The 24,829-nt window shown below is 39.3% G+C and overlaps 1 protein-coding gene across 1 annotated transcript in view; it reads right to left on the reverse strand.

Moving 5' to 3' along the window:
* Window positions 1–23,693, reverse strand: part of LOC104214606 (carnosine N-methyltransferase-like) — a 32,823-nt gene extending 9,130 nt beyond the window's left edge. Inside the window, exons 1-17 of the mRNA XM_070146115.1 lie at window positions 23,512–23,693; window positions 23,236–23,308; window positions 23,008–23,051; window positions 19,885–20,080; window positions 13,070–13,288; window positions 12,810–12,962; window positions 11,830–11,901; window positions 11,280–11,324; window positions 11,073–11,152; window positions 10,905–10,969; window positions 10,754–10,820; window positions 10,564–10,677; window positions 4,269–4,342; window positions 3,274–3,371; window positions 3,117–3,176; window positions 2,939–3,007; window positions 2,805–2,858 (exon numbers count right to left, since the gene is read on the reverse strand). Of these exons, the coding sequence (XP_070002216.1) occupies window positions 2,805–2,858; window positions 2,939–3,007; window positions 3,117–3,176; window positions 3,274–3,371; window positions 4,269–4,342; window positions 10,564–10,677; window positions 10,754–10,820; window positions 10,905–10,969; window positions 11,073–11,152; window positions 11,280–11,324; window positions 11,830–11,901; window positions 12,810–12,962; window positions 13,070–13,288; window positions 19,885–20,080; window positions 23,008–23,051; window positions 23,236–23,308; window positions 23,512–23,609 (1,581 nt within the window). The 5' untranslated portion in view covers window positions 23,610–23,693. The remainder of the gene's footprint in view (window positions 1–2,804; window positions 2,859–2,938; window positions 3,008–3,116; window positions 3,177–3,273; window positions 3,372–4,268; window positions 4,343–10,563; window positions 10,678–10,753; window positions 10,821–10,904; window positions 10,970–11,072; window positions 11,153–11,279; window positions 11,325–11,829; window positions 11,902–12,809; window positions 12,963–13,069; window positions 13,289–19,884; window positions 20,081–23,007; window positions 23,052–23,235; window positions 23,309–23,511) is intronic.
* Window positions 23,694–24,829: the final 1,136 nt, after the last annotated feature.

The following is a 24,829-nucleotide window of genomic DNA, read 5'->3' on the forward strand; positions in this document are numbered from 1 at the left end:
CCATTGCTTTTGAACTTGCTCCCAATATCTAAGTTTCTCACTTCTTTGTTTTTTTCTTTTTTGGGGTGACTGCCTCCATTGTCATCATTGTTGGCTCCATTGAAGCTCGCCTCTTGCCATCAAATTTCATAAATAACTGAAGTGCTTCTTTCTCACACCCTTGAAATTCCACCCCGAACTCTTTGCTCAATCTGATGATATTTTGATGCACCCAAATTGGTGTATCAAAATCTGGATCCTTCTCTTCTTCCTTGGCTAGTGAATTTAGAGGTAGACCTTCTTCTATGGCCCAGTCCCCAATTGTACTCCCCTCCCCAATCTACATGGTGTCAATTTCCTGTGTCTGTCGATGAGTGTTCCTTGTCAGTGATTATCACCATGGCCTTTTCTTTGTCAGCTTGAGTCGGAAGATTCTCCTCGTCAGTTCCCTCGAGAGTGTCGACCTCTGTTGCCAGCGTTATTTCCTTCGCGTTATTTTCCAATGAAGAGTCCGCTACAATAGCCTGTATCTCAATTAGCAGAGGATCTTTTAAAAAAGGGTCCTCAGATTGGGCTAATTGATTTGGGCCTTTGCAACAGATATATCAATTGATGGATCTGTCAATTTTGGGCCCAAACTAATTAATTGTTTGTGGCCCAAAACTTCAATTAAAGACCTAGTGCCGACCTCACGTGACTCTGGCACACGTGCCAGTTTTTTAAAACTCTCCCCTTCCTTCGATGTGCCCACGTGACCAAGGGACTGCTGCACTGAATAAATCCCCTTTCCCAGAGGATTTCCCCTATTAACCAACAGACCTTGCCTTCCCCTATTAACCATCAGACCTTGCCCTCCATCATCATCATCCCGCAAGACAGCCGTCACCGTCGCCGGAACTTCATACCAGATGGGGATTTTGTACAAAAACCCATCGCTTTCCACCTGTATATCTCTTGGTACCTTGCTTCGTCTCCCTTCACTTTTATTCTTTCCCATCGTAGATGGTTTTTGAGTGTTGTCTCCTCCTCCGTTTCGATCCATCCCCCACATTGGTCACCTATTGTTTTGAACACTTTCTCTGACCATAGATTAACAGTCAGTCCCAAAAGCCTAATCCACACCCAATCACGCTCCATCTCTTCTGACCAGCAGCCAGTAGTAGGTTTCCACCCATCAAGAATCACTTTGGACTTCTTCCAGTGCCATTCTCCCATAAGAACATGTTTTGCATCCTTCCTTGAAGGAAGTTCAAATAAAAATTGGGAATCATTCATCTCATGCACGTTTACACTGATGGTGGATTTCCATGTGTTGCAAGCCCATCTCCTGATATCGTTCAATGTTGGAGTCTCCTTCATGGAAATCATAACTTTACCTACTATGCACCTACGCAACACATCTTTGTCCGATAATTCTGAGCCTCCAGGGATTATAACTTTGGACCTGTTGATTTTGATTGGGGAGGATTTCGTTCCTTCTGATGACCATCTGTTGGTTCTGACTGCTTCAGTATAGGATGACTCCAGCTGGGGGTTTCTCACAATCTGAACATTCCTTTCTTTTTCTGGGATATTTATGAGTCTTTGGATTGTTTGAGCTATGTCTCCCCGCCCTGCGTTTAATGAGATTTCCGGTGTAATAATGACGGACCTGTTCTCCCCTTGTATGGCAATAAAGCTGATGTACCTACCATATTCATTGTATTTAAGATTGCAATAAAATTCTGCATAATGGTCTTTCATATTCCATCTCCTTATTGCCCTGCTGTGCTCCTTAGATGCCACATTAAATACCTTTGTCACCCATTTCATAACTTTGATACACATTTGCTATCCTCATCAGTTTCCTGCTACGTTCAACCCATTCGAATACTTCAGATCTAAAACAATTTTTTGTGATGTCAAAGGATTTAAAACCTGCATTATAATAAATCCTGTTGCTACCCATAATAATGGATGAGTTAAAGAAGATCACAAGAGATGAAATCTGGGAAATGAAAGAAAGAAAGGGAGGGAAATCCGGTGGAGGATCACACCGGAAAAGGTTATTCTACAGTCCTAGGAAGTAGGAGAGAGAGTGTCTCGGGAAATGTGTCTGGGAGCATTTTTTATTAGGCCTAACATTTACCAATCTGTACTCTCAACATCTCTTCTTTCTCATTATTTACATAAATGATACATCTAGCTGATCCTAGCTGGTCTGGAATTGATTGATTAATATAACACAAATCTGCCAATTATTTTATTCTTCAACCTTGCCCCCTCCACCCCCCCCCCACCCCACCCCACCAAAAAAACCCAAATTGCAGCCAAACAACGTATTGACTTCACAATAAAATGTATTCTAATTAAGGTATATGATGAGTCAAGAGAACTAATATTATGCATAATATTCTCAATGGTTATGTTATTGTTGAAACTTGAAAGACGAGAGAATCATAAAAAATATCATGTAAAATACTCTTAATTACTATTATTAGAAATCCCAAGAATTAATACATTCCTAATTTCACGTAGCCTGAAACTCCCATATGAGCACACCTTATTGTTTTTTTATAGGTAGTCCTGTTGTATGTTGTTAATCACCAATTCTAATAAGAGTTTTGTCCCTTCTTTTCTCTTTCCACGCATCTATCTATAAATTGTTAGTTAAGCAAACTACCATGGTATGGAGCAAAACGATCCAACTCATTAACTGTGATTTGAGTCAAACATGAATTTCCCGTTCTTGATAAAGAGTATTAGACTCAAAAAACTAAATATTTCAAGATGCGAACCTATTTGCTTCATCTTCAGTACAGATTGCCAAAATTATAAAGACTTACTTGCATCATTGACCGTGAGTTTGTAGTGTATGTTGTCTCGATAGTTGATTCTTTCTGCAATAAAAATGAAGAGCTCAATCCTAAAAAAAAAAATGATGCAAGCCATGCAAACGTTCAGAAAAAGCTGAGACTACCTCGAAGATAAATCCATACTGAAGAGCAACCCTTTTCACATCCTCCAAGCTCAGTTCGATTGACATTTCCTGGATATTTTGGGGGAGGGGGGAGAAGGAGCAGAAAAACAAGTATATCATCCATATCTAAGTATAAAACATACAGCCAATTATTTGATTTTGTGGACATAGAGCTTACATCTTCCTGACTATACATATCTGCAAAATGATAAAGCAAGGGCCCCAGGTTTATCCAAACCTGTAAGGCAAGCGGATCACTAGTCAAAAGAAATACATCAGAAATGGACAAATAAATGACAAAAAAAAATTGAAAAATGCTGAGCTAAATTGCTTACTCCACCATCTTTCAGGACTTCTGATATTATCTCAATATACTCAACAATGTTATGGGCAGTGTCTAGGAAGAAACAAGTGACAACTGCATCCCAAACGCCTGCACATAATTAATCTGATAAGAACAGCTTCCATTATAATGTTACCCAGCTAATGAATTATAATGACTAAAACATATCTATAAGGAATACATTATGAAGCAAATTACATTTGAATCCATCAGAACCCCCACCCCACCCCCACCCACACCCCACCCACACACACACAAAAAAAAAAAAAAAAAAAAACCACAACCAAGAAAAGAACCAAATAGATGCATGGCAATTTTACGAGAAGAGATTTTCAATGAGGACAAGAACATAGTTGATGCTCCGATTGGTAATACTCTACTACATTCCTAATTTCTTTTTTTGAGCTGGAATATTACCACTTTCTAACTTCTACAAATGGTGAAACATTAAAGGAGCAATTCTTCTACAATATCCCCTATTAGCTGAAGCATGTTTTAGATTATTTTCACAAACTGATTATTGTTAGCATAAGACAAAAGGTCATGAAACAATCAACATGAATAGCGATTCTAATGAGCTGATATGTGAGCACGAAACGTAACTTTGGGGCCCATTAAGATGCATGTATATGTATACCCAAATTACAGCTCTCATTTCCACAAGGTATAGATGAAATGTCGAAATACATTTTCCTCGAATAAGCTAAAATGTAACCTAGGTCAGTATAAAGAGCATTATCTCGTGTCTAAATCCTGTGGAGTGAAAAGATTAGATGGTATATATTAAGGTCCTGAAGCTAATATCTACATATTTTTATATATTTCTACATCAAACATCACATAGAAATAACCCACAAATAAGATAAGCAGTAGACTAAATTTGAAGTAGCATAAATTGAAATAAGATAAGTGCGAGCCACAAGATTGGAGGATTCCTCTCTAATTTACTATATCCTCAGACGAAGGAGATGCTACAAGCTACCATACCTCCTTGGCTTGGATCACTATAAACCTCGACAAAATCACCACCGCACATGGAAAAGCCTTCAGTAATTCCTGCACTGTTTCCAAAGGAATCAATTGGAACTAGACCATATAGAAGCAAGTGTAAATGTTACGAACCAGTGAGTGAATTGCAGGACTCCTCAAATATAACCGGCCGCATTCATACAAAGATGTCGCGCATAACACAGACTACTTCCCCTCACACAGCTTAATTTAACTTACTCATCTAGCAAACTAGCAATGATATACAAAAGAAAATTACTATTTATGATAACCAAGAAGAAGAGTTAGGATTATGGAAGTGAATAATGACATCATAAGATCTGATCAACTTTGGTAAGAGTTTCAGTAAGGCAGACTATGAATTGCAAAATATATGCATCAAAGATTTCTGATATGTATTTTTCTCTTTAGAATATTTGTAATTCTGGATCAAAGGTTTTCTTTATTACCAACTCATTTACTCTGATAGCACTTCCCTCCGACGTAATCCTGTATCAACAACTGTTTTCATATAGCTCAACAAAGACAAAGCACAGTTCATCTACCTAATCAATTTATCTGTTCACAGCAAAGTTATTATTGACCTAAACCATTTAATCTGGTAGCACTTCTCTGCGACTTAGTCCTTGCCACCATCTACATTTAAATAGCTCAACTATGACGCAAACTTCCTTTACTTACAATGTTAAAACTGTACAATACTCATAAAAATAAAAACCAGCACTTCCATTCTCTATTGAATATCTAGAAGGAATTCTTGAAATGAGGCAAAAGGTGACCCAAATCCAATAAATGATGCTGTCAGAAACTTGTTGACATAAATGGTGAAAACGTAAGGCAAACATCGCGCCTTTAATGTGCCAAATTAATGTCGAAAAAAAGACGGAACGTTAAGTTCTGCATACACTGAAGGTGCTACACCAGCTTCGCGCCTTCAGTTTGAATTTTAAAAAATAAAAGGTGCTACAGTGTAGTTGCGCCTTCAATCTGCTGATTTGACAGGGCAAATTAGCTTTTTGAAGGCGATAGGCCAGTATCACGCCATTGTTGTCCCCGTTTTTCTACTTCTAATTCCTCCCAAAACAACCCGATAATCCGTAAAAAGAAATATCTACAGCGTGCCTTGAAGGACGAGGAACATTTAAATCCGTGAATTTTGCATTTTTATCAACTTTTTGATTGGGAAAAACGGCTTTTCAACAAGTTAGGTTGTGTGTGTTTTTCCTAAATTCTAAACACCATTATGTTAATATTGATTGATTGTATGCTTTAATTGTTAACTATTGAGAAAAATACTGATACGTATGAAAAATTTGTATTAAAGTTACTGATTTGTATGAAATAAAAATTATAAATACTGATTTTTTTGCTTAATTACTGTATAAGTGAAAATTACTTCCCTTTTCAAGTAGTAAGGTTTCTAGTAGTGGAAAAGTTTTAACTAATGAATATTTAGTATAGTGACAAATTTGTAGTATTGAATAATTTGTATAGTGAAAAATGTTGATGATCCTCTCTTTTGAGTCATGTTTTTTCCTCTCGGCGCACGTCTAGCGAGATTTGCTAACGTACACGGACTGAAAGAAAATGACTTCTACACTCTCCACTGTACCTACGCCGGCGGTGATGTCTGCTCTAATAACACCGGCGAGTGGGATTCAACAACATATGCGTCCATTAACGTTCGGTAGCTTCTTGCCTCTGAAATTTCAACCCATCCTTGAAGAACCGGAAAGTGTGGAGAAAACTGAGATTCAACCCGACCCAGCTGGAAAACGACTTGTGAGAAGAACAGGGATTGAAATTCCTCGTCGGCTCCAATTTTCTGAAGTTGCAAACTCTACGAAACCTAGTCCTACTGCTGCGGCATCTCCTTCGATGGTGGAACAATCAGGTTTGAAGGACGATTCCCCAAAGGAGGAAAAACCCTACCAGCGGAATCATAGCTCACAAATGGGTAAGCCACTCACCTATATCCCTCCTGCTATTGGTGACACTTTTGTCGTTCAAATCATTGAGGAGGATATTAGAGAAAAAGATGAGTACTGGAGGTCATCTCTGATTGGGGTATTTATTGGGTGATACTCCATATGTCAAATCTATGGAGAATTATGTGGAGAATGTTTGGAATTTCGTCACCAAACCCAAAATCCTAGACCATGATGATGGCTATTACATATTCCGATTTGATTCTATATCTGACAGGGATCATGTTATGCATGCTGGACCCTAAACGTATCATAATACGCCGTTTATATTGAAGAATTTGACTGCTGACTTTGTTTTTGATTCTGATCGCTTGAATGTTATTCCGCTATGGGCGAAATTTCCTGGTCTTCCTGTTGGCTACTAGTCTACTGAATCACTGAGTAAATTGGCCAGTGTAATCGGTAAACCTCTGTACACTGATCTATGTACAGCTGAGATGCATCGCATTTCCTATGCTAGAGTGTTAGTAGAAACAGATATAGCTCACCCCCTCCCTAGTTGTATTGAGATTCATACCCCATCTGGTGTGATTCATCAGGATATAGACTATGACTGGAAGCCTAAGTATTGTGTTGATTTTGCTAAATTTGGCCATGCTCCTGATGAATGCTGAAAGAAAAACACAGGAGGAAAAAGAAGATTTTATAGAACAACCTAAGAATAAGAGAAGAGCCAGGAGAAGGAGGAAGGTCGTTTCTAAAAGGGTGGCCAAGGAGCAGACTAAAATTGGAATTGATCAAGTTGCTCCTCAAGAACAGGCTGCTGCAGATAAGACACAGGATACTGCGTTTCCCCTAGTAGACCAACACTTTCCTGTTCTATCAGTACCCTCAAAGAGTCCAGGCCAGCAAAATCATGGAAAAAGAATTGCTGATGGTGAGCGAAGTGCTCATTCTTCAAATGCTAACCAAGCTAGTTGCTCTACAAACCAGTGGAGAGCCACCAACAGATTTGAAATACTGACTCAGAGTCATACTCCAGCAGAAATGGGGGAGAGTGGCACAAACCAGTTACAACCCCCATGATTATCTGCACAGAGAACATTAGAGGGCTCAATAGGCCCTTTAAAAAGAAGGAGATGTCTCTCTTTCTGAAGAAGAATAAAACAGAAGTTATGGGAATAATTGAAACAAGGGTGAAAGAGAATCAATCTAAAAAGATCACATAGAAAGTAGCAAAGGATTGAAAGGCTTGTTATAACAATGATCATGCTTATAATGGTTGGATTTGGCTACTATGGAAGGCACATATACAAGTCCAGATTTTGGAGGTTGGTGATCAATTCATCCATTAGAAGTACACTGCACTTTACATGAATATATTACGTTTTTGAATGCTACTTCTCGTGATTTACTAAAAAAAGAAAATAAATTATGAATTGCTTTTGTAAGTGATAGGTCTTTCATGTATTTTTATTGATGTCTTGTCATCATTTGCATTGTACACTCAGGTGTCAGGGATGCGCCTACCGTGCATCCGGGTCCTTCTTATTCCAGTGTTCTTGTAGGACAACTTGACCACCGTAGTCAGGACATCTGGTATAATGGGACATGTGAGTCATTGATGTGTTGACGGTACGATGGTGAATTTAAGGCTCACATAAAGAGACAATTGTTGCATGAGGGAATGTCGTTACTTATTGAAGGCAGGGTTTTGTGGTGTTATTGCTGCAGGATACACACCACTTGATCATGCTATGATCGCATAATTGGTGGAGAGATGGTGACCAGAGACAAAAACCTTTCATCCAAGGACTGGTGAGGTTACGATTACACTACAGAATATGGCTCTACCGTATGCGTTACCAGTTGAAGAAGCACCCGTGACGAGGATAAATGTCACTGTGGATGCTGCATAGTGGCGGCCATTGATGGCTGCTTTTTCTGCTGAGCATCGAGCGATGATGAATGTGCATCTCAAGGTGGTAGATAGAAAATTTCGTCCCTGATTGGCCAAATCAACCTTTTGAACTAGGCCAGTATCGCGCCTTCTTTGTTTTTCGGGAAACACGAATTTAATGCGCACCTTCATATTTGTTCATCAGAACCCCAGACTCTATATTAACTGTTATATATATGACTAAGTTCATAAAATATCATATACATTGTGTTTGCATATAGTTCATTGAAAGACAACAACATATCTCCTTCCATGTTGGGGTCATCGCAACGATCAACACAAAGTCGTCATGATGTCCCTAAGTGTTTATGTGGAAAGCACATAACATTGAAGACTTCTTGGGCCAAAAAGCTAATTTGGCCAATCAGGGACAATAGGTATGATAAAGTGAAATATCAATGTATAGTGTCGCCCCTTCAGGATTACGCTCATTGGCAAGGAAAAATATGCCTTAGAGTTTTGATGACAACATTGAAGCACACTCAATGTGTTTTCAGCCTCGCTTCAGGGCTTAAGCGCGCTTTAAGCGCTCCTTTGATAACACTTTCTCTTGAAAACTCAAAACCCAGATTTTCCCCTTTTCTCTCTCTCGTTCTCTTTCTCTTTGTTTTTTGATTCCACTCCATATCTACTAAAATAATTGCAATGTGATTTTCTTTTGGTGATTGATTTTGGGTTATCTTCTTTCTTGGGATTTGACATGAAATGGATATTATCCAAAACTTTTGTTTCTGAGACGAACTGGATACGGTTTTCGATGGGACACATATAAGTTCATTTTATAAATCTTATCGGAAACAGACATTTCTACAGCATATATACAAATGGTCACTTTAATCTTTATTTATTCAATCATGAGATTCACATATTTGTGCAGTCTTTTTACAAGAAAAATAAGGACGAGGAATGGAAAATGGATCTTAAACCGTAGCTAGATAGAGAATTGTTGAAATATCCCGTAATATCTCAAGTAAAACAGGTACTGGCTTGGTGAGAAAGCTTTAGGGATGAGTCAACCCTTCCTCATACCCGCCAAGGCCAACCTCTCACACCTCTTGACTGGGACATCTGTGCTTCTCCTTTTAACATGCTCGAACCATCTTAGTATCGCCTCTTGCATCTTATCCTCCACAGGGGCCATTCCTCTTGTCCCGAATAAATTCATTCCTAGTTCCATCTAACCTAGTATGCTCACACATTCATCTCAACATCCTCAATTCAGCTACTTTCATCTTCTGGACATGAGAGTTCTTCACTATATATATAGAGAGAGAGAGAAAAAAAAGAGTCAGATTTACCCCCTCTACTTTCAAAAATAGTTTACATTTATCCTCTGTTATACTATCCGTCCAAATACAAATACAACTCTACTGTTAGCACAATTTTATAAAATGTTTACCGGCTGTCACTACCTAGATCCTAAAATGACATATATATATACATATACACATATATAATGAGCATTTTATGTAAACAAAAAAGCACAAAGATTATGCATAGGGTTAGATCATCTATTCTCAATATTATACTCTATGCTCTGTCTGTGACCTAGTATAAGGTGTTGCTATATTTATGCACTGTCATTAAACAACTTAAATGTGATGTCACTCTGGACCATCTTCCTGGATGAACAAACCAAAACACATCTTAAAATCTGTCGCCACCTCAGAGAAGAAAAGTTTATCTTTGCAATATTCCTGACAGATGAGAAGCTAAAATAGCCTATAAATCCACCAATGAAGACTAACTCAACTTGCAGCAAGGAGGGTGGTCGAGAGAAAAAATGTAAACAAAAGCAGAGAAACTCTAAGGGGTCGTTTGGTATGAGGTATAAGAAGGTATAAGGTTGGTATAAAAATTTAATACCACCTTAATACTCTGTTTGGTTAGCAAACCAGGTATAAGTTATCCCGGTGTTAATTTTAACACTGGGATAACTTATACCTTATAGAAGGAGGGGTAATTAGCACCGGTATAACTTATACCTTCTTCTTAGAAATTATGTAATTGTCATTCTTAATACAATATATCAAACAATGAATAAGCAATAATCCCAGGATAACTTATCCCAATATAACTTATACCGGTATAAATCGTATTACAACCAAACGACCCCTAACATAAATACGTGCTTATGGACTGGGAACTAGATAACCATTAGAGAAGCTACCCTGCAAGACAGACCACTAAAAACAGTTCCATAACTTGGTTTCCATCATCCAGCCACATTTACAAATCTAGTAATATACCATTTCAGATAATTTAACAAGTTGACCCACAATGGTTACGCCAAATCTCCATATCAAGCAAGAAGAAACATTTGATGAGCATGATATGCATCAGAGCAGTCAAACAAACAAGACGCTATCGACAAGTTGATGGATACCTAGCCGGATGAATATCTGGAACAGAGACAGGCCGAAGCTGATCATTGTCTGACACCGAATTGCAATTGCTGTGTATCCACGGAAAGATTGTCCATTCACCAGCAGCTTGGGCACTATATATGTGACAAGGTTGCAAGATCAGAACCATGGTCCACAATCTTTACGGAAGTGACTGACTTAAAAACTTACTGATTAAGAATAAAACTAGAGCAGATCATCATGTAGTATGAGAACTCGTTTCCCTGACACGCAAAACCTGTTTTCAAGGTTCAGTATTGGGTTAAGCAAGGATATTAACCAGATTAGGAAAGATTTCAATTCCAGAAGACACAAAACCCACCAAGACACGAAATCTCTAGAGCAAGTCTTCCAAGTCCAGCACCAGGTACCAAACAGGCTGGAGGACTACTCAAGAAGAAGTAAAACTTTAGAATTTTCCATTTGACAACAGAAATAACAAATAGCATAATATTAAAGGCAATGGCAACTGCAAAAGGAAGTGACGCACTTTTCATTAGATCGATCAGGAAATAGGCGTTCAAGCTCTTCCAGAATGGGCCTATAACACTGATCACGTTCTTGTTGACCCTGTACAACCAAGATAATAAAGCATTGATTTCTTCATTTTCTTGGTTTTTCCCCCTTTGCCCCTGTTCGGGTGTTCTTAGATAGTTTACTCATCAGTAAAGAAGAACCAATAGAGAAACATGTTTACCTCCTTGGCCCAATCTCTTACAATGTTTCTGATGATACAACGAACCTGGACAAAAAATGAACAAACTATTCAAAAAGCACATAGATCACATATGTACACCGACATAACAAAGAAAAAGACAAGTTAGCTGAAACAATAAACAAGAACAACTTCGCCTCAGTACCAAACTAGTTGACGGCAATATGAATACTTAATAATTTTAGCGGAAGTTATATAACATTTTTACAGTACGTCCTGACATGAGAATGGAATTGCACCAACTTCCAGTCATTCTTGCTTTTTTTAGGCATACTGCGATGGAAAAGACCAAATTTGTGTACCGCTGAGCAAAATCTTATATGAGCGGAAACAGGAAATATTCTACATAACCAAAAAACAGGAAACTGTCATCCTGGACAGGTGCAACTTTACTGCATGAGAAAACCATGTTTAATAGCATACTCTCCCTTATGCACTCTCTAGGATGGGTACTTTAACATATTTCAAACAGCACTACCAAAAACAATGAGATAACATATTTCAAACAGCACTACCAAAAACAAAGAGATACCTTATCCACATCAACCAGTGGAACATGCAGCTGCAAAGATGGGTCCAACCAGTCAGGAGATGATGAAGAGACCTGAAACCGCAGATGGTAAGGAAACAAGTATACGCAGATAAAATTAAGTAATTAATTACCTCCATGAGTAGGTAACCATTAAAAGGAAGCCAAAGGATATAGCTGTAAAAAGAGAGGGGAAAGAGGGATAATACTATTTCTTTCTCCTTTAAGCAGTTCACCATGTGCAATACGATTGAAAGAGACAAATATGGTACTTACTCTTTCCAATCAACCAAACATCATTTCAGAAGCTTAAGAATCAATTATGTCTTATGGCATGGGTCGTTCCCCAAGAAACTACTTAGAGCAATTTATGTAATAGGTATAGAGTAAGATTACTTTCTCCTCGTCTTCTTGAGCCGAGGGTCTATCGGAAACAGCCCCTCTACTCCCTCGGAGTAGGGGTAAGGTCTACGTACACACTACCCTCCCCAGGTTTTTATTGGGTTCTTGTTGTTGTTGTATAGAGTAAGAATACTTACGGGCACGGAAAAAAAAGACATTCCTCATGGACTTCTAAACATATCTTGTTTTAAATGGTCATCATGCTCATGTGTGATGAACTTCTTGACTTGAAAGGATTTAACACTTATTTTATGTCAATTCCTTAGTCCATCAGGGGCAGAAAACTCCATTCACTACAATTAACTAGTGATCACCAAACAACCGCCCCCTCCCAATAAAAAAAGGGGAATGGGTTGACTACTGTGATTAGATTTATAAGTTTTTATCACCCACCTACTTTTTTTTTATAAGGTCCCACCTGATCTTTTATTTCTCCTACTCAAACTCATATAACAGATCTTTGAGTTCTTTTTTTTTTTTTTGGATAACCAATTAGTGGGAAAGCTCTCCAAATGAAATTTCAAACTTCCTTAGAGGTGCTCAGGATAGGGGGAATTGGAAATTTCAGGTAGATGCCTTACATTTCCATTGCAACAAGCAGAAGCATATAATGTATCCCTGTCTGGAAGGTTTTTACAACCATCACCACAAATGTTATTGGCGCTTCCATGATCTTCTAAACTGATGGAGCACTTCCCAGCAATGGATTTCTTTGAAATGTCAATGTCTTGCTCCTGTTGTCATCTACACAGGTCAAACTCCATAGTATAAACAAAATAAGAGAAACAAGGTAATCACCGGACATCAGACACTTCCAACAACTGCACAGAAGTAAGGAGACCTCATTAACATTTGCTGGTGCTGGGAACTTTCCATTGCAGGTTTCTTCAGAAATTGGTTCAGCCAAGCTGTGGCAATTTACTCCACCACTAGTTGACGTTGACTCACATAAGCAAGGGTTCCTTGATCTAGAAGAGTGATGGCTATCTGACACAACATCTAGATGTTGGTCGACAGAAGCAGAATACATGGCAGCAGCGGAGGCGGTAAAGGAAGCTATCTGGTTGAAAAGTTTAGTAGCGGAATTGAGTTTGGTTCAGCTGGAATCAACTCTTAGATGTGATAGTCAGAGTGCTATTCATCTAATGAAAAATCAGAGATTTCATGAGCGCACTAAACACATTGATGTCAGATTTCATTTTATTCGAGATGTTATTGATGAGGGAACTATCAAGGTCGTGAAGGTTATCACAGACGATAATGCTGCAGACATGTTGACCAAGATAGTCCCGCTCGCTAAGTTTGCACACTGCAAGGACTTGGCGGGGGTGTGCATCAACTGATGCAACTCCGAAGAGAACAGTTGCTAGGTGGAGGTGGCATGTTCAACAATGGTTTGATTCTTCTTGTTTCTTACAACGGGGTTGCCCAGTAAGCTTAGAAGTTTTGGCCAGAGTTGTTCACACGCTCGAAACGCAAACCAAGGTGGAGATTGAAAATGTTGGTTTATGTTTAGTTAACAATGGCATGCTGAAAATGTTGGTTTATGTTTAGTCAACAATGGCATGCCAATTGGAAGAGTTGGTGGAAAGAGTTGGTGTGGATGCTAGGAGGAAGCTTCCTCCTTTGATGTCACCCATGACATCAAGAGGAGGTAGTTTGATGTCAGCAATGACATCAAGAGGAGGTCTTTACCTCTATAAATAGATGCACTCCTTCACTTGTAGAAATCATCCCAAAATAATACAATACATTGTAGTGAGTAGAGAGTTAAGAGAGAAATTCTCTTAAGTGTAATTGGGAAATCTCCCCTTCCTTTGTTAATATTAAAAGGACAATTGTTCTCTGGTGGACGTAGGATTATTTTGATCCGAACCACGTTAAATCTTGTGTTCTTTCTTTTACGTTTCCGCTAACAATTGGTATCAGAGCGACAGGATCCTTTAACGATCCAAGGAGAAAGAACAAGCAAATATGAGTTCCATGAAGTTTGAAATTGATAGATTCAATGGACGCAACAACTTCAATATCTGGAAGATCCAGATGATGGCGTTACTGCGGAGGGAAGGTTCAATCCATGCTATTGACAGAAAGTATCCTACGGATATATCAGCTCCCGACAAGGAGAAGATTGAAGGGGATGCATTGAGTGCAATCCAACTATCCCTTGCACCTAACGTGCTTTGTGAAGTGAGTACGGGTACCGAAGAGACGGCCAAACAGTTGTGGGAAAAGCTAGAAGGGCTATACCAAGACCGATCAGTGACAACAAGAATGTTGTTACAACGGCGTCTTCACACATTTAAGATGGGGCCAGGTACTTCGTTACAAGATCATTTAGATGCGTTTAATAAACTTGTCATGGACTTACAGATTGCAGGAATTAAAAGGGAGGAGGAGACGCTTGCATGTGCTTTGCTATTTTCATTGACTTCAGGATATCGTGATATTGAGAATTCAATGATGTATAGCAAGGAGCCTATCAAGCTTGAGCAAGTGCGGCAGGCACTTAACTCTAGTGATGTGCGGAGGCACATTGAAGGAGATAGAGATGACCAGGCAAGTGGCCTCTTTGTAAGAGGCCGGACTAGCCAACAGGGAAAGACCAAATCAAAGCACAGATCAAAGTCTCGTGTGAACAAGAAGAATACAGAGTGTTGGGGTTGTGGCAAGAAGGGGCACTTTGAACGAGATTGCCCAATGTCAAAGTCCAAGGAAAAGGCGAGTGCATCTACAGTTGAACAGGTACATAATTTTGATAATGATTATGTACTAACAACATCGTGTAATAATAATAGTAGTTATGAAAACAAATGGGTGTTAGACTCTGCTTGTACTCTGCATATGACGTTCCGAAAAGACTGGTTTAGCAGCTACGAGAAAAGTGGAGGAACCGTAGTAATGGGCAATAATGCAACTTGTGCAATAGTTGGCATTGGCTCAGTTCGGGTTCGCTGCCATGATGGAATCGTGAGGACTATTACACAAGTCCGTCATGTTCCTGATCTGAAGAAGAATTTGATCTCCTTGGGTACTCTGGATGAACAAGGCTACAGGTACATGAGCGAAGCAGGAACTATGAAGGTGACTAAAGGTTCTTTAGTCATGCTGAAAGGCAAGCTGGAGAATGGCCTTTACACATTGGCCGGAAGCACCATTGTTGGCTCTGCAAATGCATCTACAGTGCAGTTATCTAATGATGACAAGGCAAGACTATGGCACATGAGACTGGGTCATATGAGCGCACGTGGACTGGAGATGTTGAGCAATCGTAAACTTTTGGAAGGTGAGAAGATCAGCACGCTTGACTTCTGTGAGCACTGCGTTCTAGGGAAGCAGAAGAAGGTCAGCTTCAGCACTGGCAAACACAAGACAAGAGGAGTGCTAGACTACATCCATTCAGATTTATGGGGTCCTTCTAAACTTCCATCGAAGGGCGGAAAGAGGTATCTTCTCATTTTTATTGATGATTTCTCACGAAAGGTTTGGGTGTATTTTTTGAAGGCAAAAAGTGATGCTTTTGAAGCATTTAAAGAGTGGAAGATTTTGATTGAAAATCAAATGGAGCGGAAAATCAAGTATCTTCGCACAGACAATGGCTTGGAGTTTTGCAATGAAGAGTATAATGAATTCTGCAAGGTTCATGGGATCTCAAGACATAGGACTGTCAGGCATACCCCACAGCAGAATGGAGTTGCCGAGAGAATGAACAGAACTCTTCTTGAAAAGGCTCGTTGTATGCTCCTACAAGCCAAAATGTCCAAAGTATTTTGGGCTGAAGCAGTTCACACTGCTGCTCATATTGTCAATCGATCTCCAGCATCGGCAATTGACTTTAAGACTCCGAATGAGGTATGGTCAGGTGAACCCTCTAACTATTCATACTTACGAGTATTTGGGTGTCCAGCTTATTATCACGTTAATGAAGGAAAGCTTGAACCAAGGGCTAAGAAGGCCATATTCGTAGGGTATGTGGATGGAGTAAAAGGGTACAAACTTTGGTGTTTGTCTTTACTCAAATTTATAGTTAGTAGAGATGTCACCTTCGATGAATCCTCTATACTTGATCCCCGTAAAGTTTCCGTGGAGTTTTCAGGAAACAAGAACAACGAGCAGGTGGAGCTTCCGGTGGAGCTTGCCAAGGAAAAGGATCAAGAGACTCAGGTTAAAGATGAGTCAGAAGATGTAGGCGTTGAAGAACTTGCTGTCAATGAACCATACACAATTGCGAAGGGGAGGGAGAAGAGGCAAACACGAGAACCGGAACGCCTTATAAATCAAGCAAACTTGATTGCATATGCGTTCGTAGCTGCACAAGAAGAGATTAAAGATCTGGAGCCCTCCTCGTATATTGAAGCAACTTCTTGCAAGGATGCCGCACAATGGCGGTTAGCCATGACTGAAGAGATGGAGTCTCTTCACAAGAATCAGACATGGGTCTTAGTGAAAAGACAAAAGGGGAAGAGGACAGTTGGATGCAAGTGGGTCTACCGAAAGAAAGAGGGAATTTCTGAAGTGGAAGATGTTAGGTTCAAGGCGAGATTGGTTGCAAAAGGTTTCAGCCAAAAGGAGGGAATTGACTACAATGAGATTTTCTCTCCGGTCGTGAAGCATAGCTCAATTCGCGTGCTACTAGCATTGGTTGCACAATTTGACTTGGAGCTTCAACAGCTTGATGTCAAAACTGCTTTCTTACACGGTGATCTAGAAGAGACAATCTATATGGATCAACCTGAAGGTTTCCTAGCTGAGGGAAAAGAAGATCACGTATGCCAACTAAAGAAGTCTTTGTATGGTTTGAAGCAATCCCCTAGACAGTGGTACAAGAGGTTTGATGCATTCATGACTACACATGAATTCTCAAGGAGTGCATTTGATAGTTGTGTGTATCACAAGAAGATGTCTGGTAACTCAATGATTTATTTACTGTTGTATGTTGATGATATGCTTATTGCTGCTAACAACATTACAGAGATAAATGCTTTGAAGAAACTATTGAGTAAGGAATTTGACATGAAGGATTTAGGAGCTGCAAAGAAAATCCTTGGTATGGAGATTTCAAGAGAAGACGATGTTGTACATCTTTCTCAGAAGAGGTATATTGAAAGGGTTCTCGAGAGATTCAATATGCAAACGTGCAAGCCTGTAAGTACACCATTAGCTCCTCATTTTAAACTTTCAGAGTCACAAATGCCTCAGTCCGAGGATGAGGTGGAGCATATGTCAAAGATTCCTTATGCCAGTGCAGTTGGTAGTATTATGTATGCTATGGTATGCACACGTCCAGATATTGCTCAATCTGTAAGTGTGGTAAGTAGATACATGTCCAACCCAGGAAAGAGGCATTGGGAAGCTGTCAAGTGGATATTGAGATATTTCAAAGGAGCTTCTGGTGTTGGTCTTACCTTTCGAAAAAGTGGTACAGGTATTTCAATTCTCGGTTATGTGGATTCTGACTATGCAGGAGATCTTGACAGAAGAAGGTCCACAACTGGATACATCTTTACCCTTGTTGGCAGTGCCGTCAGTTGGAAGTCGACTTTGCAGTCGATTGTCGCTTTGTCTACGACAGAAGCAGAATACATGGCAGCAGCGGAGGCGGTAAAGGAAGCTATCTGGTTGAAAAGTTTAGTAGCGGAATTGAGTTTAGTTCAGCTGGAATCAACTCTTAGATGTGATAGTCAGAGTGCTATTCATCTAATGAAAAATCAGAGATTTCATGAGCGCACTAAACACATTGATGTCAGATTTCATTTTATTCGAGATGTTATTGATGAGGGAACTATCAAGGTCGTGAAGGTTATCACAGATGATAATGCTGCAGACATGTTGACCAAGATAGTCCCGCTCGCTAAGTTTGCACACTGCAAGGACTTGGCGGGGGTGTGCATCAACTGATGCAACTCCGAAGAGAACAGTTGCTAGGTGGAGGTGGCATGTTCAACAATGGTTTGATTCTTCTTGTTTCTTACAACGGGGTTGCCCAGTAAGCTTAGAAGTTTTGGCCAGAGTTGTTCACACGCTCGAAACGCAAACCAAGGTGGAGATTGAAAATGTTGGTTTATGTTTAGTCAACAATGGCATGCCAATTGGAAGAGTTGGTGGAAAGAGTTGGTGTGGATGCTAGGAGGAAGCTTCCTCCTTTGATGTCACCCATGACATCAAGAGGAGGTAGTTTGATGTCAGCAATGACATCAAGAGGAGGTCTTTACCTCTATAAATAGATGCACTCCTTCACTTGTAGAAATCATCCCAAAATAATACAATACATTGTAGTGAGTAGAGAGTTAAGAGAGAAATTCTCTTAAGTGTAATTGGGAAATCTCCCCTTCCTTTGTTAATATTAAAAGGACAATTGTTCTCTGGTGGACGTAGGATTATTTTGATCCGAACCACGTTAAATCTTGTGTTCTTTCTTTTACGTTTCCGCTAACAAGCAACAACAACAAACCCAGTATGATCCCATCAGGTGGGGTCTGGGGATCCATTGGACTAGTAGGGTGAAATCAAATTAATTCGGACACCATTGTCATCAAGATGAAAAAAAATGCCCACATGGTTTCTGAGAGTATCATAAAACCGCTTTCCATCAACAACGCCTAACATTTTTATGTATGGCAACAAACTTCGTGACAACCTATCAGCCTCATGGCGCTAACGTGCTCATAGTTTGTGATCAGATTGTTTGGTTCATGGTTAATAGGGTGGAAGAGTATAAAATTTAATAGGGCTTAACTTAATTGAGTCACATAATTAGAGTATCTTGTCACATAACTAGATTATGTTGTCACATAATTCACTCTTACTATACTAAAATAAGAATGGCTTGTAATATACCCTTGTTTATGAGAAAGCATGGATCAGTATCTGGAATTTTCAGATCTGCTAGGAAACATGTAATAGGGAGTTTTTGTAGGTGCTGCCTGTGCTGTTTGTACTGTTGCGTACCTCCTAGGTACAATGTTATTTATCATACTTTACCTTGTCAAAAGAAAAATATATCCTAGTTTCATGTTGAGAGGAGAGGATTTACTAAAAAGAACCCCAATTAAAACGACTTAAACAGTAATACTACTGCCAAACATAATGAAACAAGGGTACCTTGTTGTTCTAGGCTGATTTCAAGTAGAGTAAAGGTGACAACTTATAGGTGGATATTGAGCTCTGATGCCCCAAGAAATACTGTTAATGATCAAGAGAAACAAAAACAACCATAGAGTTCTATATAGTGATCAACTGTTACCTTTCTCAAACAAAAGAAGTTCTATCTGGTGATGACATCCAATGTCCAACCGCAATTTTCTTCTTATGAGAAAAGATAATAGGAGTATATCTAAAAGTAAATAAAGAATTTGAAAGAGGAAAAGATATCATAAAGATATGAAAGAATGAAAGCTCTTAAAAAATGTTGCTTTGGAGGTCTGTTAACGCTATCCAGAAAAGAGTCCTCTTACCTAATCACCCATTCCAGGATTACTTCCTTCCCCCAAACTAAAGCTAGAAGCAAACTTTAATCCTGGAATACACTAGCAGTGCATTTTATTAGCAAATACACCATACCTAAGTTGCTCGGGCTCTTCACTTTTGGTGCCGCACCCTTGTCGACACGACGTGGATGTGGGTGTGGGTATGGGATCTATACCGGATATGATTAACTGATTTTGGGTACTTTGACCAAAAATGACGGAAAATTTTGGGACAGATACAATGAGTTTTGAAATCAAAACAAAAGCTAGGGTGAAATTGAAGAAAATGGAATACCTTGTGTATAGAAATTTCTATGTCAGTCCTTAAACTTCTATCTCCTTCTCGGAGTATCCTCTTGATTAATATTTTCTCCTTCTTGGAATACCTTGTAAGTTTTTCAAATAATATCTCATAATTTAGACATATTTTAATAACTCTATTTTAGATATTTGAATTACTTTTAGCTAAATAACAGCACCCGTAACCATACCTGGATACGTATCCCCAACAACAACAACAACAACAACAACATCCCAGTATAATCCCACTAGTGGGGTCTGGGGAGGGTAATATGTACGCAGACCTTACCCCTACCCCGAGGGGCAGAGGGTCTGTTTCCAGGAGACCCTCGGCTCAAGAAAGCGACAAGAGACGATATATTAGTACATTCAATAGACTCGTAATAAAATAACATAAAATAACATAACATAACATAAAATAAAATAACAGCAATATAAGAAATATAGGAAGTACGAAAAAGATGGAAGATATAATAATATCCAGCAGACAAAGCCCTGCATCACTAGCTGACCAATAGCATCCTAAGACTAACTCCTAACTGGCTAGTCTCACTTTAGTGCGCTGTAGAAATACCCACAACTTCCCCCTAGCCTACAACCTTAATACTCGACCTCCACAATTCCCTGTCAAGGGCCATGTCCTCAGTAATCCTAAGTCGCGCCATGTCCTGCCTGATCACATCTCCCCAATACTTCTTAGGTCTCCCTCTACCTCTCCTCATGCCCACCACAGTCAGTCGTTCACACCTCCTCACCGGTGCCTCAGTGCTCCTTCTCTGAATGTGCCCGAACCATCTAAGTCTTGCTTCCCGCATCTTGTCCTCCATGGGGCCACGCCCGCCTTCTCTCGAATATTTTCATTCCTAATCTTATCCATCCTTGTATGCCCGCACATCCAACTCAACATCCTCATCTCTGCTACTTTCATCTTCTGGATGTGTGAGTTCTTAACCGGCCAATATTCGGTCCCATACAACATGGCAGGCCTAACCACTGCTCTATACAACTTACCCTTTAGTAACGTTGGCACTTTCTTGTCACACAAGACTCCCGACGTTAACCTCCACTTCATCCACCCCACCCCTAGACGGTGTGTGACATCCTCGTCGATCTCGCTGATCCCCTGAATAACTGACCCAAGGTACTTGAAACTACTCCTCTTAGGAATGACTTGAGAGTCAAGCATCACTTCCATTCCCGCTTCCGTCGGCTCGGCCCCAAATTTGCACTCAAGGTATTTCGTCTTCGTCCTGCTCAACCTGAAGCCTTTAGACTCAAGGGCCTGTCTCCAAACCTCTAGCCTCTCGTTGACGCCGCCTCGTGTCTCATCGATTAGAACTATGTCATCAGCAAATAGCATGCACCATGGCACATCTCCTTGAATATGATGAGTTAGTGCATCCATCACCAGGGCAAATAGGAAATGGCTGAACGCAGACCCTTGGTGTAACCCTGTAACCGGAAAATGCTCGAAGTCGCCTCCTACTGTCCTAACTCGAGTCTTAGCTCCATCATACATGTCTTTAATCACCCTAATGTAGGTCGCCGGAACCCCTTTAACCTCTAAGCAGCTCCATAAGACCTCCCTAGGCACCCTGTCGTACGCTTTCTCTAGATCAATAAACACCATCTGGAGATCCTTCTTCTTATCCCTGTATTGTTCCACCATCCTCCTAATAAGGTGGATAGCTTCTGTGGTAGATCGCCCCGGCATGAACCCGAACTGGTTGTCTGAAATAGACACTGTCTTTCGCACTCTCATTTCTACCACTCTCTCCTAAACTTTCATGGTATGACTCAGTAATTTGATACCCGTATAGTTGTTACAGCTCTGGATATCGCCTTTATATTTATACAACGGAACCATTGTACTCCACCTCCACTCTTCAGGCATCTTATTAGTCTTGAATATAACATTAAACAACCCAGTAAGCCATTCCAAGCCTGCTTTACCCACACACCTCCAAAGTTCAACCGGAATTTCGTCTGGCCCGGTAGCTCTGCCCCTTCTCATCTTACGCATTACCTCTATGACCTCATCGACCTCAATGTCCCTACAATAACTTAATTCATGAGGACTGTCGGCATTCCTCCATTCACCTAGTACAATACCTTGATCCCCTTCTTCATTTAGAAGTTTATGAAAGTAGGTCTGCCCCTTCTTCATTCCTACAATAACTTATTTCCCGAATCTTAAAATTCCTAGATCTGCACCCGTATCGGACACCCGCAACCGAGTCCGGGCAACTTAGCACCACACTATTGTCCAACCTTAGTTTATCACTGGGATTCAACCATGAAGACTTCAACCCCAATTCAGGTGTCTTTAGGCAACCACCTCACTTTCTTCCTTAAAGGAGCCTCACCTTTTCAAAGTCCATCTTATCATTTAACTAGTTTTCAGCAAGTGTCTGGGAACTATAAATAATTTCATTACTTTAATGATCATAACACAAAAGATAATTCCATTACATCATCATATTCATCATTTTTTCTTCAATGGGTACCTAGTGATTCACGTAAGCAGCCAATATCCCGCTAATTAATCTACTGAGTAAAAGAGGATAAGGTTTCTCCATAAGACATGCAAACTTACATTTCTAGATCAACAGCCATAAGCAAGCATAGCTAGTCTCACAGCTAAACCCAGGTCGGTAGGTTAAACTTGATCACATTTTTTTACAATAGCCACCAGCAGATTCTAAGAGTTCAACAAAAGAATTTTTTTTTAATGTTTTGAAGAAAATGGAGAAGAGGAGCGTTGGCGTAATTGGTAAAGTTGTTGTCATGTGACCAGGAGGTTACGAGTTCGAGCCGTGGAAACAGCCTCTTGCAGAAATGCAGGGTAAGGTTGCATACAATAAACCCTTATGCCCTTCCCCGGACCCCGCACATAGCGGGAGCTTAGAGCACTGGGCTGCCCTTTTTGTTTTGAAGAAAATGGTATCAAATTCATTGCATGTAACGTTCCAACAAATCCTAATCAGCAGTATAGTAAGTTGAATAAATGTACCATCTAAGCTTCTGAAACTTCGAGGGAAGGTGAGATAGTAGAGCCTGCACAGCACATAGCAAGTGTCAGCTGAAGTGTAATGGTATATACAAAGAGATTTGAGGACATCAAGGACTAGCAACATAAACTATGTCAGCCCATAAGAATGACAAAGCACGAAAAGGGGATAATTTTAAAATTGCAATGTCAAGTATCATGGAACAAAAATCAATCAGGGATAAAGAATACCTTATGCCGTGGCGGTAACTTTCTGAAAGATCTTTCCCATCTTTTCACATCCTCCTCTGCAGCTTCAGGATAACTGTAGGATAATCAGACAAATAATCAGAATATACTTTTCAAATAATATTTTTGCAAACCGGAAAGTTATTTAGAAAAAAAAAATGGCGGTGTCCGGTTAATACTGAACAAGAAGATTAATTTATACTACAACAAGTTAAGGCACATAGAAAAGGAAAAAAATAATTGAAGAGTGTGTGTGTGTGTTAGCGCGCGCGCGCTTACTTTAGGTAGGCGCTGATGATACGGCGGAGGGATTTGACTTCTAGGGCTTCTTCAAGCTTCCTCCGCTCAAGTTCCTCCTCGGTTTGCATGTTTGACATTGCCTGAGAGGCTGAGACGATGAACACGCTCTACTCTCTACTCTCTACTCTCTACTCTCTACTCTCACAATGGCTCTCGCCGTATTAAAGTGGTGCTCTCTTTTTTGTCCTCCTTTTGTAGCAGAGCAAAAAGTCTTATAATTACATTTCCACCCCACCAAATGGCAGTATTTACTGTTCTTTGAGGGGAAAAGCCAATTACGTCCCACAAGTATAGCTCAAATTAAATATACAAAAAAAAAGAAGAAAAAAACTCAAATTTTTATTTTTGAACTATTTAAAATGGAATAATTTTTTCCTCCATTTAAAATTAAAAAAAGTACTCTTAATTGTAGATATTTGAGCAAAGAAATGTTTCTTAAATACAAAAAAAATTAAGCACCTAATAGACCATATCACTATATAATTTATTTTTACAAACTCAATATTTATCATCAACTTACTATAATATTTACCCCCTTTTTTACTTAGAATCCTTTAGTAGTAGTTTCGGTTATAAGCTCTCAAAATACTCTTTCAATAAAAAGTTTTCAAATATAACAGTCATTATTTTAAAAATTAAATTTTTAAAATGAATTAATTTTTATGTTGTGTTATAATATATGTCTTCTATAATAATATTTTATTGTAACAGCTAAAAAATATAAAACAAATAAAGTTATTATAGATACATAAATACCATAAAAAAACTAAAAAAATATGTGCAGTCCCACATATTTGCCGAACAAATACTAAATAAAACTATTTTTGTTATGAATAGAATTCTATTTAGAGTGAATGTCTATCCTGTAGAGAGTTTTACTTTGTGACTAAGTCATTTTTCCCCTATAAATAGAGGGGTCTTACTCCATTGTAAATCATCCCAAAATATCAATAAGAATTACTCTCTCTTTCTCTGTAATATTGTTCTTCTACTTTTATTGTTTTATAACACGTTATCAGCACGAGACTCTAAACAATTGAGTAAAGGCTTTGGGATCGAGCATAATGATTGTCAATTATTCCATGAACTTCATTCGTGATTAAATTCTGGATTTAAGGTATGTATTTTACCGTATTTTTCTCTTTTATTCTATAATTTGATTTAAAATACAAACGAAGACGATAAATTTTGATTGTAACTATAATGGAGTTTGGAAGAGATTACAACCATCCAAAATGGTAAAGTTTCTATGCATTGCCATGATCAAATTCAGGTATGATTATGAGCAAAGAATTAA

This window comes from Nicotiana sylvestris, chromosome 5, assembly GCF_000393655.2.
Source record: "Nicotiana sylvestris chromosome 5, ASM39365v2, whole genome shotgun sequence".
NCBI classification, from domain to species: Eukaryota; Viridiplantae; Streptophyta; class Magnoliopsida; order Solanales; family Solanaceae; genus Nicotiana; species Nicotiana sylvestris.